The 19418-nt window shown below is 38.6% G+C and overlaps 2 protein-coding genes and 1 long non-coding RNA gene across 3 annotated transcripts in view; 1 reads left to right on the forward strand and 2 right to left on the reverse strand.

Moving 5' to 3' along the window:
• Positions 1 to 701: 701 nt before the first annotated feature.
• Positions 702 to 1628, forward strand: LOC129758745 (uncharacterized). The gene is made up of 3 exons (XR_008740059.1): positions 702 to 782; positions 849 to 1091; positions 1164 to 1628. It is a non-coding gene; the product is annotated as an uncharacterized LOC129758745 (long non-coding RNA).
• Positions 1629 to 3616: 1988 nt separating this feature from the next.
• Positions 3617 to 12282, reverse strand: LOC129754256 (uncharacterized). The gene is made up of 5 exons (XM_055750205.1): positions 11976 to 12282; positions 4656 to 4990; positions 4455 to 4601; positions 4246 to 4395; positions 3617 to 4184 (listed from the first exon to the last, which is right to left on the reverse strand). Exons 1-5 carry the CDS (start codon positions 12166 to 12168, stop codon positions 3771 to 3773), a joined length of 1239 nt encoding a protein of 412 aa, XP_055606180.1. The 5' UTR covers positions 12169 to 12282; the 3' UTR covers positions 3617 to 3770.
• A 1046-nt stretch (positions 12283 to 13328) lies between these two features.
• The window catches only part of LOC129753708 (protein Fer3-like), a 19193-nt gene continuing 13103 nt past the window's right edge, over positions 13329 to 19418 (reverse strand). Inside the window, 2 exon segments of the mRNA XM_055749553.1 lie at positions 13329 to 13705; positions 13898 to 14094. Coding sequence (XP_055605528.1) covers positions 13481 to 13705; positions 13898 to 14094 — 422 coding nt within the window. The 3' untranslated portion in view covers positions 13329 to 13480.

Genomic DNA, 19418 nt, shown 5'->3' on the forward strand with positions numbered 1-19418 from the left:
GGACATCGGCTCAGGAGACAACAGACTTGCCAACTGAGTTTTTAATTATCGTTATTTCTGCTAAGCACTTGATATCTAGATTTATGCTTTACTATGTTTTACACAAACTTCAAACGAGCAAAAACGTAACAAGCTATAGGGCCTACTGAGAGCAAGTTCACTCGTGTTGGAAAAAGTGGTAGAAATTTTGTCACTTTTAGCACATTTCGAAAACTTTACCATACAAAAACATTTTCAAGATCTGCGGCCGTCAAGTTTTTTTTAACAACACGTGTTCTATTTTCGCATGCTGTGATGCAAAAATAGCAATATTCCTATCACATACGGCTGAAATAGAAACAGTTGTGTAAAAAAATACAACGCCCAAAGATCATGAAAACTTTTTTGCATGGTAAAATTTTCAAAGTGTGCTACAAGTGAGAAAATTTCTACCACTTTTAACCAACATGAGTGAATTTGCTCTCAGTAGGCCCATGGGTTATTACGTGTTTGCTCGTTGGAAGTTTGAGTAAAACATAGTAAAGCATTAATCTAGACATTAAGTGCTTACACGGACAAAACAAAACTACCCACTGGACTACTCACTACTGGGTTGTTTTACATTAAGCCCAAAGTACGTAGTTTCGGGTGAGTAGTTTTGATCTACTTTGAGGTTTTCATCGAAGTACCCACTGGCTGGGTAGCATTTTTTCCTGCATTGTCAGACATTTTGTTTTTAGCGAATATTCGCGTTTTTCATTTTAGGCCAGTTTCCTCGGAAAGATGAACCTCTCAAGTTTCTGGTAAGGTGTTTTGTTCATTTTTCATAAAAAACTAATTTAAATAAACAAACATCTTTTATTTCACAGGTGCTAAAGCAGTTTTCCGGCTTGGTTATTTTGAGCCAGCATAAAACTTTTTCATAGGTGGTAGGTAAGTGCCCTACCAGTCACCTGAAGTAGCATCTCTCAATGTATTTCCTGGATCAGATGACTCCGGCGGAAAAGAACGAGACAAGCAACAGAACATGCAAAGCGGGCAAAAACGAGTCCGGAAGGCGCAAGATGTAGGTTGGTTTCGCTTCCGGCAAAACATTCGCAAGAATGCTTCTGGTGAGTTGTTTTACTTTTGATTCCAATAGAATTATAAATCCATTGATTGGAATCTTGTTTTCTACTTTTCAGCCATTGACCGGAGCTTGAGCCACAGCAACGAAGGATGGCACAAGATGGTCCGGAGAATAAGGCTTATTCCAGTGCTTCAACTTAACCTAAAATTTACTACCTCCTGATGGCAGCAGCTAGCAGTTCAGTAACAGCAGCAGCATAAGTTGGAACAAGGTCGGCTCGGGCTTACGATGGGAAAGTTGCAGCGCTCACCAACAAGAATCATCCAACACTGCAGGCTGGGAGGATTGCGGCGTAAGTCCAGTCGTCCAAACAGATGCAGCAACACATCAATGGAAACAACGACACATGGAAGGGACCGATCTCATCGACCGGAAAAGGAGGGCAGTGGCATCACAGGGGGACATCCGCCTAGCTACCATCAACAAAGTGGATGCAATTCTATCCATATCCGGCACGAGTTTGTGAATCAAATTCCAAACCCGCTGCTCTATCAATGATCAGTATTATTGAATTTTAATGTACTCGTCAATGTGAAAAAATGAATAAATTCACTATAAAAATTACCAAACCTGGCTTTGAAATGGGGGTCCATGCATTAGAAGCATGAGAAATGTCACAAACAGCATTAAAACATCGATCCGACGTTTTTTTTATTCATTTTCCCATAAATTAATGAAGTAAGTCATTTTCACCCACTGGGACCTTAAAGCACAACTACCTACTTTTAGGTTGTTGTGTTTTAACCTACTAGTAAGTTCCTGCACTGAAGTGGCGATTTACGTCAAAAGTACCTAGAGTGAGTTTTTTTTTGTCCGTGTAGCAGAAATAACGATAATGAAAAAACATAGCGTTTCTCGACTTATTATCGTCTATTACACCTGAGTCAAAAGTAGCGGGAATTTTTGGTTTCTCGTTACAAGCGCTATCAAGAGAAAAAAATCAGTATGTGGTCTTGTTCTTTTCGAAAGATGCTTGACTCCTTTTGACGGACACATAAAAAGAAGGTGCATAGTTTAAAAAAATTTCAAAATTTTCTACGGGTTTTTCCTGCAGAAGTGTAACGGGTGTTAAATAAAAAATGAGAATGTCTTCAATACCTTTCAGTAACTCAAATAAAGAGCGTAAAATTTTCTTTCTCCAAGAAAGTTGCTCTTTGGGCTCCCTAAAAACAGTAGGCATGTCTGGTTTTGCTAGTTTGAATTTAGTCAAAGCAAAGATGGCGTCGAAACAGCACGTGCTCCGCGAACGCATTGTACGGTTCTACGAAACGCATTTCCAGCAAGGAAAAAAGTTCACGGTGGCACATTTTAAGTAAGAAAATGTACCTGTCAGTACGGTATATCGTATCCTGGGTTCCCTGAACGTAGAGCGGAAGGTCGGAAGTGGTCGTCCGGTGACGATAATGACGAAGCAGAGGAAGACATCGTTAAAGAAGCTGTTTGACAACAAGGACGCAACCAGCCTGCGTGACGCCGGTCGGAAATATGGCTGCTCTCACGTATTGATCCATCGTACCCTCAAGATGGAAGGAATCGTCTGCAGGAAGAAGACGAAGTCGCCGGAGTACACGGAGGAGCAGATTGAGACGGTTAAATCACAGTGTCGGTGGATGACCAAAAAATACCGCGGGACGTCATTCGTTCTGGCTGGCTGGCGTACCTTGAGGAGAAAAAGATACCGTTCGTGCCGAAAGATCGTAACCCAACAAACTTGCCCCAGTGCCGCTCAATAGAGGATTTCTTTGGCTCACTCAGTGCCCTAGTGTATAAAAACAATTGGAGGGCCAAGGACACGAAGCAACTGACTACAAGAATCCGGAATTGTATCCGGAAAATGCACGTAAGTGCCGTACAACGTTCTTGTGAGAGCATCGCGACAAAGTTGCGTCGAACATCAGACCACGGCCCTTACTCAAACATTCACTGACATTTTTTTTGAAGAAAATTCATTATGTTATTAATAAAAAATACTGAAATCGATAAAAAAAATAACAATTTTTTTATATGTGATTGAAAAAATTCTCATTTTTTATTTAACACCCGTTACTACCCAAACTTTTTAAAACGTTTAATTTGAGTAGCTGATAACATTTCGTTGAAAACTAAGTAACTACGCAAGTTTCCGTGGTGGAATAGAGTTATCATTTTTTCGTATTCTAAGCAAAATCTACACTAGCGATTGCTAGTTTCACCCGCGATCGTCAGTACGTGGCACAATCCGTTGCACATAGAACCTTTTCCGCAGTACTAGAATGCCTTTCCAGCAACTGAAAGCAAGCTCACGCATGCTAACCGCAGCGTAGCATCACTTCATGAGGGAAGCCCTTTCAGTTATCAGCTTCATCAAGGCTCGTCTAAAAATGTTTTACCTCGCATACTCAAAACAAATGTCGTAATTTTTTAACTTTCTTTTTCAGATTATTAAAAAAATTGTTCAGTTGTGAATATTTCTATCTGTTGTAGCTAGACTATAGGAATGTTGTCGTCCAGAAATAAAGAAAAAAAGCATATAACACAATAAAGTTTATTTTCCTTAAACAGCATGAATTAATAAAATTCCAATAGTCCCCTGACATCGAACAACTTAATCAACGCCCTTAAATGCTCCAAAAACAACGGATTGTTGTAGACATCGTGCCGAAATTGATGATTCTCTTCTGAATTAATAAAATTCCAATAGTCCCCTGACATCGAACAACTTAATCAACGCCCTTAAATGCTCCAAAAACAACGGATTGTTGTAGACATCGTGCCGAAATTGATGATTCTCTTCTGCCTCTCCAACGAATCCAGCAAAATTGGCATTTTCGCTCTTATCGGCCAACACAATGGGCATAATTCCGAAGGTACACTGGAACGCAAAGTACCCTCGCCTCAGGAGCTCTATGTTCAAGTCACGAAGTGTTGGAATCTTTTTCGGATAATTCAGCTTCTTCAGTGATTCCGACAATTCTCGGTGGTAAAATTGAACCAGCTCATCAAACTTGGTTGCTTTCAGCTCCAACGTCGTCGAAGATATGAGATAGTAGAGCAGATCCGTGATCGGTGAACCGTAAAAGGGGCCCTGGAAGTCGATCTGTGGAAGGAAAACATTTAAGAAACGCAATTTAAAAAAAAAAGTAGGAGTTTCAACAAACCAGCAATGCATCTTTAACATCTCCAGCTTCCGTGTGACTGTACATATGGTTATTCGTCCAGACATCTCCATGACACAGGCAGACGAAACCTTCATCATCTTTTTGGGTAGCCTCGAGGAGTTTTTCGAACATACCATCCATCGATTTTTCCTGTTGGCAAATGAATTGTTTGAGTGAAAATTATCTACGATACATCATCATAAACTCACGTATATTTTCTTGTATTTTTCACCTTCAGGCCAGCTGTTGAAGGTTTCGAGGAAAACGGGTACGATCATCTTGATATACTGTCCGAAAAATGCACGACCCTCTTCCTGAACCATTCCTTTGTCGTATAGCTCCGTGATAGGTCCATTCTATAAAAAAACAGATTTTTTATTAAGTAAGTATAATTCAAATATTCTATTTACCTTTCGATAATCGACGGCCGTTGCGGCGTGAAACTTGGCCAATTTGCTCAGCATAACGTGAGCGTGGGCCAAATCGGCTCCCTTTTGCCGATTGCCGCAAGCGTACCCAGCAGCGCAAAGATCGTCCAGTACCAGAATTTCAGCCTCACCATCGACGGACTTCCAACAGCGCGGGCCGAACTGTATCTGCTCTCCCGCCTGGGCCCAAAGCTTCGATACCGTTGGAAGAAGCGTTTCATATGCGAGCTTCTCCTTGATGAACACGCTGAACATCTTGAATTCGGGTGCCGTGAACATTGCCTTGATGATCAGGGCCAACGTTTTGGTGGATCCATCTTAAAGCGAAAAAAGAACTTGAATCAATATGGTAGTGCCAAAATGGAGGTATGTTCCAGAATCAAATCTTTGGGGGCTGACATCGTTGCTTGGCCTGGCTGAAGGATCCTTGAAAACTTTCAGCTCAATTGGTCGATGAATTTTTTTTTTGTATGTTTTATTTAGTGAGGGATTAATCTATTGTTTTCACCCTCTAAAAAAGTGGTTTACAGTTTAGATGACATTGAATAGATCACTTTGTTTTAAAAATCTGATCACTAATTTTTCCTTTTTCCGATCATTTTCAAGGTTCCCTTCGGTTAGTCGCTGAATGACTCTCAAGTTTGTATGGAAATTTTACATGATTTGTTTCAGCAAAACTAAAAAATCCACTTTTTTGAATCTAGCTTTGATTGGTTTACAAATTTATCGTTTAAAAATCGCAAGACGATATAACTTACCACAAAAAAGGTATTAAAGGTATAAGAGAGGTAGATATGTCCAACACCAAATAGCCCTATTGTATCGTTCAACATGGAAAAAAACAAGGAGATGGACATTTAACTCAGTCGATTTAGGGTTATCTTTGCTTTTCTCAAAAAGAACAACGATGCTCCATACATTTAGGGGCAAAAATTATAACAATTGCTAAATAGTTTTAGCTACAAAATCCAAATGAAATTTTACCTTCACACATTCTCCTAAACCCTCTCACTATTTCCATTTTCATTTTTTCCTCAAAGTTAACCATTTGATAGGGTTCCTATCCATTTTCCAATACGGGCTTACTCTTGGAAAATGTTCTTATTTTTTTAATTAAAAAAATTATCATTAAATGACTATAAAAATAGCACTACAACTGTACATATACAAAGAAAAAAAGTTGTTTTTTTTTCACATTTCACAACCCGTTTTCTTCTAAATGCTTTTTGGCATCATCAGAAGATCTGTTTATTGAGCCTTGGAAATATCGATATTTTAAGATTTAGAAATTACATTTTTATTAACAAGGAAAAAAAATTCAAATACAAACCAAATTTAGCCTATTTTATACTGAACTTATAGGCTTTCAAACGTTGAAAACAGTTTTCATTAGTTCAAACTATAGACTGAGTTATTGATTGTAACCGTTCGTTACAATCCGTTTAAGTGTCTTCGACACATTACCTACTTCACAACTACAATTATCGGTTGAGGCTACTGACGTCGGTATCACCGTTTCCGTAGGCTCAACGAGATTGCTCACTAATACTTTTTCTCCATCTTGAGATTTCAATTTCTTAAAGCCACGTGTCTGCCAATGCTGGATCTTTGCGGCATGACCTTGTTCGACCACCATGCTGTACGATTGCTCACCATCTTGCACAAGCCTTTTATTAACGCTAACACGCTTTGGACAGCGGATTTTTATATGGTCTGTACTGCTGCAACTGAAACAGTCCCTCGTAGAATATTCGTGCCTGGAAGTTACGTACGTGAATCGAAGATGGTATTTCTTGCTTTATGATCATGTGTACTCCATGAACCGTGGTCCAAATGGGAAATCCGGTCTCTGCTGAATAACGCTCCCTAACCATACGTTGGATGGTTCCAAATTTGGCCATAACCTCCGAAATCTCCCTATCTTCAATCTCGGGTGGAAGATTGAAGATCCTCACGTACTTGAACGCAGTTGAATCGGCTGTCATTAAAGGGTATCTTTAAGATAATCCGAAGACTTCACGAACACGCTTAATTCTTTCGGTTCTTTATACATCGCCAATAATGTCTCTGGTTTCAAATGCAGATTCACTTGCATGAACTGAAACATTTCTAGCTCCGTCGGTTCCCTTTTACCTTGTCCAAATAGGATTCGTAAAGTATTCGTTCGCGCTTCCTCCATTTTGTTTTCTTATTCCTATAAAAGCTATTCGCTATTGTAAAACTGAAGGTCACGGAAGCCGAGCTATACAATACAATAAAGCTCACGCACCAAACTGATTCTTGACTTTTCAACTCGTATTGAAATCGTATCTAAGGATTGAACAAAAATTTATGTTCAATTTTGGGGGGAGACCGACCGAACTCGCTTGGCCAGTAATAACAAGGTCACGATCGACGGCGACGAGCTGGAGATAGTCGAAGACTTTGTCTATCCTCGGCTCACTGGTGACCGCAGACAATGACACCAGCCGTGAGATCCGGAGGCGAATTATCAGCGGAAGTCGTGCCTACTATGGAATCCACAAGCAACTGCGGTACCCTCGCACGAAGTGTTATCTATATATGACGCTCATTAGACCGGTTGTTCTCTACGGGCACGAGACATGGACATTGCTCGAGGAGGACCTGCGTGCACTCGGAGTATTCGAGCGACGAGTGTTAAGAACCATCTTTGGCGGCTTACAGGAAGACGGAGTGTGGAGGCGAAGAATGAACCACGAGCTCGCGCGACTCTACGGCGAACCCAGTATCCAGAAGGTGGTGAAGGCTGGCTGGATACGCTGGGCGGGACATGTTGCGAGAATGCCGGACGACTGTCCTGCAAAACAGGTGTTCGCTACGAATCCGGTAGGAACAAGACGAGCGGGGGCGCAACGAGCAAGGTGGTTAGACCAAGTGGAGCGTGATCTGGCGAACGTGGGGTGCCCGAGAAATTGGAGAACGGTTGCCATGGACCGACTGAATTATAGGAATTATGTTCGTCAAGTTATGTCGTGAGACGGTATACTATGTAAATAAAATAAATTATGTTCAATTTTAAAATCGTATAAATATCGTTTTTTAACACAAAATCTTGAAATTTTTTAAAAGTAATAAGAGTTTTTTTTATTTGATTTAGCAAATAATTTGTATAAAGCCGGGCATTCCAACCAGATTTTACTTATTTTTAAATCTTAATTGGATTAATAAGCAAGCCTAGTGAACCTGCCTATAATAAAGAGAAGCGATGGCTGATCCCTCTTAAAAAAAAATTTGGCAACATCGCCGAAATGTTGGACAAAAAAATCCTCAGCACTGTTTTATGCATCAATGTTCAAGGTCTAAAGTGAACGCTCCTCTAATCCAACAAAACAACATTGAATTCGATGCCCGAAGGATCGCGATAAACGGTATGAATGACTTGAATTTCGTTGACAATCAGATAGTTTTCTAACTAAGAACACGATCCAAAGCAGTGAAAAAAAATTGCACCTAATCATAAATTCATATGACGAGCTTTTGAATTATCTGTTTGCACTACAACAACAATCGCCATACTCCCTTTGGTTGAGTTTTCAATAAGAAAGGTAAAAGCGCTACGACAAAAGCTCGGATCGATTGGAATCAATTTGACAGTTCTTTTGTATCGATTGGAATTGTGTGTTTTGAGACGTTGCTTCTCATAGCAACATGTAGGTTCACTAAGCAAGCCCAAGGTTACTAAATCACAAGGTTCTCTGACTTTGTCAGTTAGTAGGCGAGGAGAGCGCGGTGAGGTTCAGTGAGTTTGTTTGTAAACATCGGAAAATTTGTTCGAGCTGAGGGCTTTGTTAGTAAACAAACTCCACGAACTCCATAGTAGCCAAATCAAAATGGCTGAATCGGGAGTTTCTCATATCGTTACACCTCCTATATATACCCACCTTGAGCAAGCCTGGGGATATTCCAAAAAAATCTGAAATAAACAATAATCTAAGTTCTAAGTGATACTTGCCAGCATTCACCTGTACGATCTGCAGTGAAAGATATGCGGATTAATCTAAGATGTTCAACTGAAACCATAAGTTTTCGATTTTTGTGTAGCTTTTTCATCATTACTTTTGGATATTTTATAAATTATTCAAAACCAGTTGAAAGATTTGACAAGCCTGTGATTCAATTCAAAAAAATGTATATAATGTATGTAGTATGTATATTTTGCTATATTTGGCCGCTAATTCTGCTAATCGTTATGTAGGGTAACGGACCAATTTTGGATCGCTTTGGGAAGTGGCTATGCTATTTTCTTAAATAAAAAAGTACCGTAAACTGGGAGAACTTTGATCAGCGGGGTAACTTTGATCCACATGAAATTTTAGCAAATAATCTTCATTAACTTAGTATAAACTTAAAATATCTGAAAACTGTTTACTACGTTTGAAAGTCTGTAAATTGAGTTACAAATAAGCTAAATTTGCTTTTAATTCGGATATTTTTTCTATTATTTAAAATATAATTTTTAAATTATTAAATAGATATCTGTTTTTTTAAGGTTTACAAACAAACATCTCTTCTGATCAAATTTAAGCATTTAGGAGCAAATGGGTTGTTTTAGGTGAAAGTTCAACTTTTTTCTTGGTTAAGGTTCAATTTGAGTGTTATTCTTATAGTCATTTGATGGTTTTTGGATATTAAAAAAAAAAAACAGTCATTTTCCATGAAAAGCCTGTACAGAAAAAAAAAATAGCTAAAACCCTATCACATGGTAAAGTTTGAAGAAAAAAAGAACATGGGAACAAACCGAGGACAGGACAGGGAATTGCATGAAGGTAAAATTTCATTTGTTCTTGAGGCTAAAAAATATTGAGAAACGTTTTTAATTTTTGCCCCTAAATATATGCAGCAACGTTGTCCATCTACCGAGTATACTTGTTTTTGAAAGAAAACGTTGAAAAATTCAATTGAGTCCAAACAAAAAATCAATGTTTTCGATGTTTTGAGCCATCTGTACTTAATGGCATCAAAACAATAAATTTGAAGATGTTGAGATACGTAAAAACCATAGTGATCAAAACTCGAAATCTGGTTTTGTAATGAACATTTACTTATAACCACCAACGTCGTTTGAATTTACTGCAATCAATGATCATGTTTAATACTCCTCACCTGAGTAAGGGTTTTAAAGCTTTTAGGTATTACGAAAAAGCAACCCCTTCCAAAATATTCAAAATTGAAAGAAAAAAATGATCAAAGTTCCCCCAGTTACGGTACATGTTACAATTTTTTACTGCTTTATCCGTTCATTACGAAAATCAAGGCTTTTTCTATCGAAACATATAGGCCATCCTCTTTTTAAATAGAATGTAAGATATGATTAGAATCAAAAGAAGTAGCTTTAACTATGATTGTAAGAAATCTTCTGATTATAATGATTTATGAGGAAAATATTAGAAAAAAGCTGAAAGGTGGTCCAGAATATGTACCCGGTCCAATCTAAGTCCGTTACCCTACCACTTATCGATTTGTATCTTCCACAGATCGTCAGCCAAATTTAGAACTAGATATATTTTTTTAAATTTTTCCTCTCGTTCTTCTCCGGAACATTCAGGCGAAGCTTTTCAATGAAAAAATTCTGACAGGAGATATCCACCAGGTGCCCGCTAGAGAGTTTATATCGATTTCTGTCACCCCGCTAACGGGTCTACCATTTTGCGCTCGATTGAACCACCGTATTTTGTTTATTTTATCGGTGGACAGCTTTTTTCATTATTAAGACACGATTTTTGCTCTGGATTTTTGTTTGTTGGGGGAATCACACAGAAAATTGAACTGTTTAAACATTACTGCAATTGAATGGTTCGGATGGAGCTTTGTTAAACCCGTCACTTCCCATATCTTCATGGAGTTAATCATCCTTACTTTAATTCAAAATTTTAGCTCACTGCTTGATCCTTAAGGACTTTTAGAACGATTAAGCACATAAATTTTGATCGCATAGTTGATTTCCAGCTGTTTTGGGGTCTTTCAATGGGATTTCCCTAGATTTTTCAGTTGCATATTATTCTTTGCGTTAAAAAAAACTGTGTATTTTGTAGTGAGTCTCATTACCAGTAAGTGGCAATTAATATTTCCATTGCTGTTTTTTTAACGAAGAAAGAAGGTACTATTTTATTGTTTTAGAGAACTTTGAGTATACACTTTTTAGTAGATTAGGTACGTATCAAGTTATTCAGAATGTTTGCTATAGATACCTTCTACTTACTACCTACATAGATGTACACAGCAAAAAATTTCTAAAAGTATACGCAATCTAAAATACGAGTGATCTACTTTTTGACCAGTGTAATTCAAAACTGATGTAATTTTACACTATTTTTGATCTATTTTTAAATCGTTGGTATAAACTTCATTTTGTATGATGTATGTTTACACGCCCTGATCTAAAAAATATATCTCAATATAAAATTACATCGAAAACAATGTAAAACACGACAGATCCATTGTTTTCCTTTTTTTCGCGGCATAAATTGTTATGTTTTTATCCGAGATGGTGGTTTATTGTGCGAAAAGAAAAAAATTCGCTTCCGCAGTTAATTTTGTATTAAAACCGAACCAAATTCTTTCAGAATTGCATTAAAAAATAGTAAGTTATAGTTACAGACGAAATGAAAAAAATGGAACTTCAAATTCTCTTTCGATTGCAGGAATTGCAGTTGGTTCAAAAGCCGAATCAATGTTGAATGTTTCTAATGTTTAGGGGATTCCGATTACTATGCTGTTCCGGAAGGATTCAAGAATGATGCCTGACGCTGATCGGCAAAACATCGCCCTGCTGGGGATCATCGGACACAACCACAATTCCAGCTGCCAGTGATGGTGGGTGTTTTTTGAGTTTTCAGTGTATCGGCAATATATGTTAAATAAAATGACACATGTGATGTATTTATTCATAAACAACACCCAAAATCTGATTATTTAAAAAAGATTTGTAATATTAACGGTAATATGTTTTGAAATTTACATCATTGTGTATTTTTACACGACGATTTATGTCATCCGTTTTCGTGCATTGTTTTCGATCTAAATTTACACGCCTCAAAAATTACATTGTTGAGAAAAATACACCGTGGTAGAATTTTATATCAAAATCGATGTTCCGTTTTCGTGCATCGTTTTCGATCTAAATTTACACGATTTTTTCTTGCTGTGTAGGTATATGAATTGTTTTAGAACAGTAACTTCACGTGCAAAAAAAGTACACAACAAATAATTCAATCCCAACCATCAATTAACCCACTACTAGTGATGATGATGACTATCGTTTCAATTCAAGTGGATACCTACCGTCACAAACAGCGTCCACCTTGGCCCGGTACAGCATTGAAGTGTAATTTTCGCCAGCTCCCCCGGTCGGAATGATGGCCTTGATCTTAACGGAGAAGCTTCCCTGAGGCAGTTGATGCTTTTCCACAAAAATATCTTCAAAAAACTGCTCATTCAACCAGTCGGGGATTTTCGATTCTTTCGTCGATGTCATGTTTATCGTTCACGCCGCGCCGTGATCGCAACTGTATTCTAAACACCGAACCGAATAAAATTTTAAAAGCAAAAACCGCGTGTGCCGTAGCCGGTGGCCAAATTGAAACTGAATAACAGATACTGTATGTTCCCATTCAACGCTCGAACCTGGCTTGAAGTTTAGATATTTAACGCTCTCAACGTACTCATCATTAGCACCAGTGTGGAATGGTGTTTTTTTTATCAACAATTGGCAAACATCAACGAAAATCGGAATGGTCAAGCTCTGTGTGTGATGATGAAGCGAGCCCCTTCTATCATAGAATAAGTACAGCGTCATTCTATCAGTTATAAGCTTTAGTATTTGATAAATGGAAATAAAATGATTCACTGAAATTGTTGTTTCTCTATTTCTTATTTTTCAGGTCTCATGAATTTATAGCTAGAAAAAATGCTGTCAAATTGAAAATGTTGGTGTAACCTCTAACTTGTTGCTGTTTATTGATGGTAAAGATTGAGATTCCGAGTACGCCTCTTAAAATATTTTTCTATTTATTTCTACTATACAGATACTAAATCTGACAAAACCTATTAAAAAAAAACGTCAATTCGGGATTGGAATAAAATTGTTGCAGAAGATTCAAGGGCATATCGATAAGTGGACGAATTGGGCAAATTTAATGGAAATTTTATCTGTGATTTCTACAGTATTAATTTTTTAATTTAAAACTGATTTGTTCATCTATGTTTTCTTGAATTTGCCTTCAGCTACAGGATGTACTTATTGTTTCTCCAGTTTTCTCTTCATTGAAGTATAAATTTGACAAATTAATTGATGAAATAGATGTAATTGATATAATTGTTGAAATATTTGTAATTTTTGACAATATTGTCATTTTTGTCATTTTTGTCATTTTTGTCATTTATGTCATTTTTGTCATTTTTGTCATTTTTGTCATTTTTGTCAACTTTGTCAACTTTGTCAACTTTGTCATTTTTGTCATTTTTGTCATTTTTGTCATTTTTGTCATTTTTGTCATTTTTGTCATTTTTGTCATTTTTATCATTTTTGTCATTTTTAAGAACCACTCTAGAGGAAAAATACACACTAAGAAAAAATTTGACCCTTGAAACAAAAGAAATTGATTAATTCTAAAAAATGTTTTAATGTCTTCCATTTATTATTTTGAATTATTTACAGAAAAATACATAACTAAACACGTAGCGCTAGATAGGAATTTAATAACATTCAAGTACAATCACAATTAATTTCTGACTAGAATGAAATGTACAGAAATGAACAGCCAAAAATGCCATCATCATCATCACCGTTAACCCGTGTGCGGGCCATAGGGTGATATATAATCCCGCTGATGATGAAACGATGGATGCAAGTGATTGGCGTGATGGGGATGCACCAAATTGGGATAAAGTTCCGGCGATCGGCCATCATGCGAAACCCCACTCAGCAGCTCGGTCATGAAGCCGATGTAGGTGATGGCGAGGCGCAGGGTTTCGATTCGGGACAGGCGTTTCTCATAAGCGAATGTGGGCACCTGAAAAGTGGAAAAAGATGCTTAATAGTAAAAAAGCACGTAGAATCATAATTTATAGTCTTTTCTCTAAAGAAAAAAATAAATAAAAAAAACAGTATTCACACTGACTAAATTGATTGAAAGACGGATTCATTTGATATATGGGGTTCCAATGTCTCCTGTTCGTTGCCTACACACAGGCGCACTACCTACCTTCCGCCTTAATTTGTCGAAGGCTTCGTTCAGGTTGAACATCCGTCGGCGTTCGCGAATGTTGGCTGCCCGTCGCTGGGCCATCGTGGCCACTCTTCGGCGGGTTTTCTTGTTCGAGGATGATGGCGCTGATTGAGCTCCCCGAGGGGACAGCCGTTGAGCTACCAAGCCGCCCACTTGCTGCCGAGGCCAAATAGCTGGAAAATGAATGAGATGATGAGTGCTTTAAAATTAAAAATCAAATTCCCAGATAAAATAGAAAAAAAAACAGAAATTTTATTATACTGTAAAATCACTTCCTTTTAAGAAAAAGCAAGGTTGGCTTCCATAAGAATTCGAAGTAGTAGATGATAGAACTGGAAACATTTTAATACACATACAAGTTTTGATGTAATGCGGATTTACAGATTTGAAATTTTCTTCCTACTTTTTTTAATGCTCCCATACAAGAGTAATATAGGATTATAAACAAATCGAAAAAAAAATCAAGTGGTTCGCACCAAACTGGCAATGGTTTGTATTGATAGATAAGTTTTGATTTAAAATAATTTTGTTAATAGATCTTTCAATGTTGTAAAGTAGATTTTCTTAATATTTTTTTTCCGTGATCTTACATACAATCTACTTAAACAATTTCTAAGTAACCTAAGTAAGTTTGGTAAACAAGTCTGTTTTGATAATAAGATGGTTCAATTGAAATACCCCTTTTAGTTTCACTCATCCCTAATTTTTTTGGAGGTTGGCAAGACTGCTCAGAAATAAACCAAAGATAAATCCATTTCTTGAAGAAAATTCTAACATTAGGTATTATTTTTATTATTTTGAGGAATAAAGATGTAAACCTTAAAAAAATAACAATAAAAAATGTTGAAAGTGAATAGTGAAATTCGCAAAACAAAAACAAATCATTTCATTATTCTTAAAATCAAACATAAATTATTTTTGTCAAAAATAAAATTTATAAACTCAGCGCTATACTGGGAATACTTGTAAAGGATCACTTTTTGTAAAAATGCAAGAAATATCGTATTTAAGTTTAAAATATGTTCTTCTTTATGGTCGGTTCTTCTATATCACAGAATTTAGAAAATCGAGCCGAATATTCGGATTTTGAATATGAAATGAAAAAAAAATTCCAAATCGTATAGGTACTATTTCAATAAAATTACCTCTATTATTTCTGATTTGAAGAAAAGCGATTGTTTTCGTAGATTCGATTTTTGTTAAAAAGAATTTCCGAGTTAAAATAATTACTTAATTACTTATTGATCCCACGCCAATCCTCCGGTGCATAGGGCCGTGGTAAAAGACCTCCAATGTTGACGATCCGGAGCCAGCGTCTTCACCTGGTCCCAGTCAAGATTCTCGTCGACAGTTCGGATTTTAGCGGCTAGGCTTCGCCGCCACGAATTTCTGGGCCTGCCTCTTCTTCGATGACCTTCTGGATTCCAATCTAGCGCCTCTCTGCAAATCTCGTTTTCATCTTTTCGCAGCGTGTGCCCAATCCATCTTCACTTACGTTCCCGAATCTCGATTTCTAGCGCCCTTTGATGACACCGGCGATGTAGTTCCTCATTCGAGATCCAGTTGCCAGGCCACCAAGCGCGGATGATATTCCGCAGGCAGCGGTTTACAAATACTTGCAGTTTTCGCGTCGTCACCGCATATGTGCACCAAGTTTCGCACCCGTACAGCAAAACGGATTTGACGTTTGAGTTGAAGATTCGGATTTTTGTTCGAAGAGAGATCTGGCGTGACCGCCAGATGTTTCGGAGACTCGCAAACGCAAATCGGACCTTTCAGATCCGGGTTTCGATGTCTTTCCTGGTACCACCATCAGGCGTTATCTGGCTACCAAGATACTGGAAGCACTTCACTTTCTCAACTTGTTGCCCAGCTACCATGAAACTGAAGGGATTTCCTGTGTTGATCTCCATCGACTTGGTCTTTCCGACATTGACTTTGAGACCTGCTGCCTTGGAACATTCGGTGAGGTCGTCGAGTTTGCTCTGCATATCCGGTTGTGTTTGGGCGAGCAAAACAATATCGTCAGCCAAGTCAAGGTCGTTCAGATGCTCCATTGTTGAAGGATTCCACGGCAATCCTCGGTTCGGTGCACAGTCGATCGATCCAGTCAGAATCTCATCCATTACGATTAGAAAAAGTAGCGGTGATAAAATACATCCTTGTCTCACTCCAGCAGTTACCGGGATTGGTTCGGACAAGACACCGTCGTGCAAGACCTTGCACGAAAATGCCTCGTATTGTGCTTCGATGAGATGGACTAGTTTCTCTGGGACCCCTCGTCGCCTAAGAGCCGCCCAGATGTTTTCATGGTTAAGTCGGTCGAATGCTTTTTCGAAATCAACGAACACCAGCAGAAGAGAGTCCTGGAATTCGTTGATTTGTTCCAGTATGATTCGTAGCGTTGTGATGTGGTCCACACATGATCGTCCGGATCGGAATCCAGCTTGTTGCCGTCGGAGTGTAGCGTCGATTTTCTCCTGGATCCTGTTCAGGATCACTTTACAGAGTACTTTGAGGGTTGTACAGATCAACGTTATGCCTCGCCAGTTACCGCACTCTGTCAGGTCTCCTTTCTTCGGGACCTTTACGAGGATACCCTGCATCCAGTCGGCCGGGAATGTTGCAGTACCGTCAAACGGGGCATCATGCAACAGCGGGGTTCGATGCAACATTTATATAACACTACATTAAATCAATTTTTAATTTAATGAATTGTAATAAAGTTATCTTTTAATGATCACAAAATGATGATGACATAATTTCTCACATCTTAAGCTAGTTTTCTTAAGTTTTTTATTTTTATGTAAAATTTGAAAAATCGAGCAATAAATGTACAAATTTTAACATTTTTTTATGCCAAAAAAAACTTTATCCAGTATGACGGATCGGCTTGATAATATTACCTACAAACTTTTTACTGGTTTCCTCATGTTATACCAACATTGTTGGTGTAAAAATATTTTTCGAACAATCACCCAATTTTTTTAAATAAATATTTTTAAAATTCCGTTAGGTGTCTGGGGTTAAATGCAACAAAATGCAAATCAAAGAAATACCTGGTAAATCTCGTTTCCATGTGTTGGAATATGAATGTTTTGCATCACGCGTTTGTAAACATTGGAATTTTATTCATCGAAACATTTATTTTAATGATTTCAGCTTTTAGAATTTTTCGTAGTATTATTTAACCCCTAAATGTATGCAGCATCTTCATTTTCAGAAAAAATGTGAAAATTAGTTATTACAGACCCAAAAACTACTGCAATTGGTGTTGTCATGCGTAATGATCTTTAAGGCATCGTTAATATATTAAAAACTATAAATTTTCGTACGTGTTCATAAGATTTTTCATTAAAAACAAAGTTTGTTACAAGTTACCCCATTTTCTAAGGAGGGTGAAAATCGCATGTTTTTAGAAAATTAAAAATAACTGAAGAAACCTATAATTTTTCTAACTACGCCAATTTGATACCCCAGCATCCTTAAAACTTTTGATGCATAAGGGGTAGGATTAATTGTAAACATAAGTTTTTTAGAAGCCATTGAAGTTGAAAATTGTTGCATGTTGCCCCAGTTGACGGTATCCCAGATGTCAGCGAAAAGACGGTGCCACATTTGTGCTGACAAGGCAGGGTCGGCTTTGATTCCAGGCGCTTTGTTGGATTTCATGTCCTTGATTGCCGCTTCTATTTCAGCCAGCAAGGGCGCTTCCGAGTTGACGCCATTAATGCGACTTACTGTGGGCGCCTCGAGCTGCGGGTTCTGTTGGCCATCGCTATTCGTGACTCGGAAGAGTTGTTCGAAGTGCTCAGTCCATCGTTTGAGCTGATCTGTTCGATCGGTCAATAACTGACCTGCTCAGTCTTTCAGCGGCATTCTTGCATTAGTCCTTGCACCACTGAGGCGGCGAGAAATGTTATAAAGTAATCAGATATCTCCATTGGCGGCGGCTCTTTCCCCCTCTTCGGCTAGGGAGTTTGTCCAGGCTCTCTTGTCTCGTCTACAAGCTCGATTAACTGCTTTTTCCAGCTCCGCATATCGTAACCGGGCGGCTGCTTTGGCTGACCCGGTACATGCCTGCTCAATTCCGACTTTCGCCTTTCTCCGATCATCGACCATCCTCCAAGTTTCATCCGACATCCATTCACTTCTTCTTCCACAAACTTTACCGAGAGTACCATGGCTCGTCGTGATAAAGGCATTCTTGATTCCACACCACTGTTCTTCGACTGTTCCGTCTGTCGGCAGCTCCGAGGCTCCGGGATTCTAGCTGTTCAACGTATGCCCTTTTCATCTCTGGATTCTCCAACCGGCGGACGTCGTATCGACACCCGACTTTCTCCTCGCGCCGTTGGACACGCGCAACTCTCAGTCGCATTTCGTTAAAGACGAGGTGATGGTCAGATGCAATGTCTGCGCTTCGTTTGTTGCGGACATCAAGAAGGCTCCTTCTCCATTTTCGGCTGATGCAAATGTGGTCTGTTTGATTTTCTGTTCGGCCATCTCGGGATACCCAAGTAACATTATGTGCTGGTCGATGGGGGAAAAGCGATCCTCCGATCACCATGTTGTTGTTGCCACAAAATTCTACAAACAGCTCTCCGTTTTCGCTCATCTGTCCTAGGCCATGGCGCCCCATGATGCGCTCAAGGTCCTGATTGTCGGAGCCAATCTTTGCGTTGAAGTCGCCCAAATGGATTTGAATGTCACCCTTCGGAATTCTCTCTACCACGCTGTTCAGTTGACTGTAAAACTGCTCTTTCTCCTGCAAATCGGCAACGTCAGTTGGCGCATAACACTGGACCATTGTAAGGTTTCTAACCCGTGTTCTGAATCTGGCTACGATTATTCTTTCGTTTATCGGTTCCCATCTAATGAGGGCCGCGTAGGCCTGCGGGCTTAACAGGAAACCAACTCCTCGTTCCCGAGTAGCATGTTCTCCTCGTATGCCAGAGTAAAGCAGGACTTGCCCGGACTGTGTCTTGTGTTTTCCAGTGTTAGTCCAACGGACTTCGCTCAGTCCCAGAATTTCAAGCTTGAGGCGGCTTGCCTTGTTGAGCAAGGGTTAAAAACATTCCAAGTTCCAATTCGTGTCCGTGTTTTCATGCTAAAAGTCGTCGCCAAAGTTCCGGATCGGTCATTTCTTTCGGATTCCGTAACAAGTTTATGAATCGGGAGCGGTAGGTTGTTAGCCTAGGCTTGCCAGATGGTTTTCAAAAAAAGCGGGACATTTTGAGAGAAAAAAGCGGGACACAGCTGAAAAAAGTGGGACATTTTAAAAATTTGTTTAAAAAAGTCATGAAATGTATGTAACATATGTGATTATGTTTTTTTTTCTACTCTAAAAGTGCGGTGCTTTTTTATTTGATTATAAAGTTCTATAAATCAATAATAGAGGCATAGTTCAGTTTATATAACATCTGCTTTCTGAACCAACGTCTTTGTTTTCAAATCCAGACTCAAACATCGAACAAAGTTGAAGCTTTTCAATACA

This window comes from Uranotaenia lowii, chromosome 3 (assembly GCF_029784155.1).
Source record: "Uranotaenia lowii strain MFRU-FL chromosome 3, ASM2978415v1, whole genome shotgun sequence".
Taxonomy (NCBI): Eukaryota; Metazoa; Arthropoda; class Insecta; order Diptera; family Culicidae; genus Uranotaenia; species Uranotaenia lowii.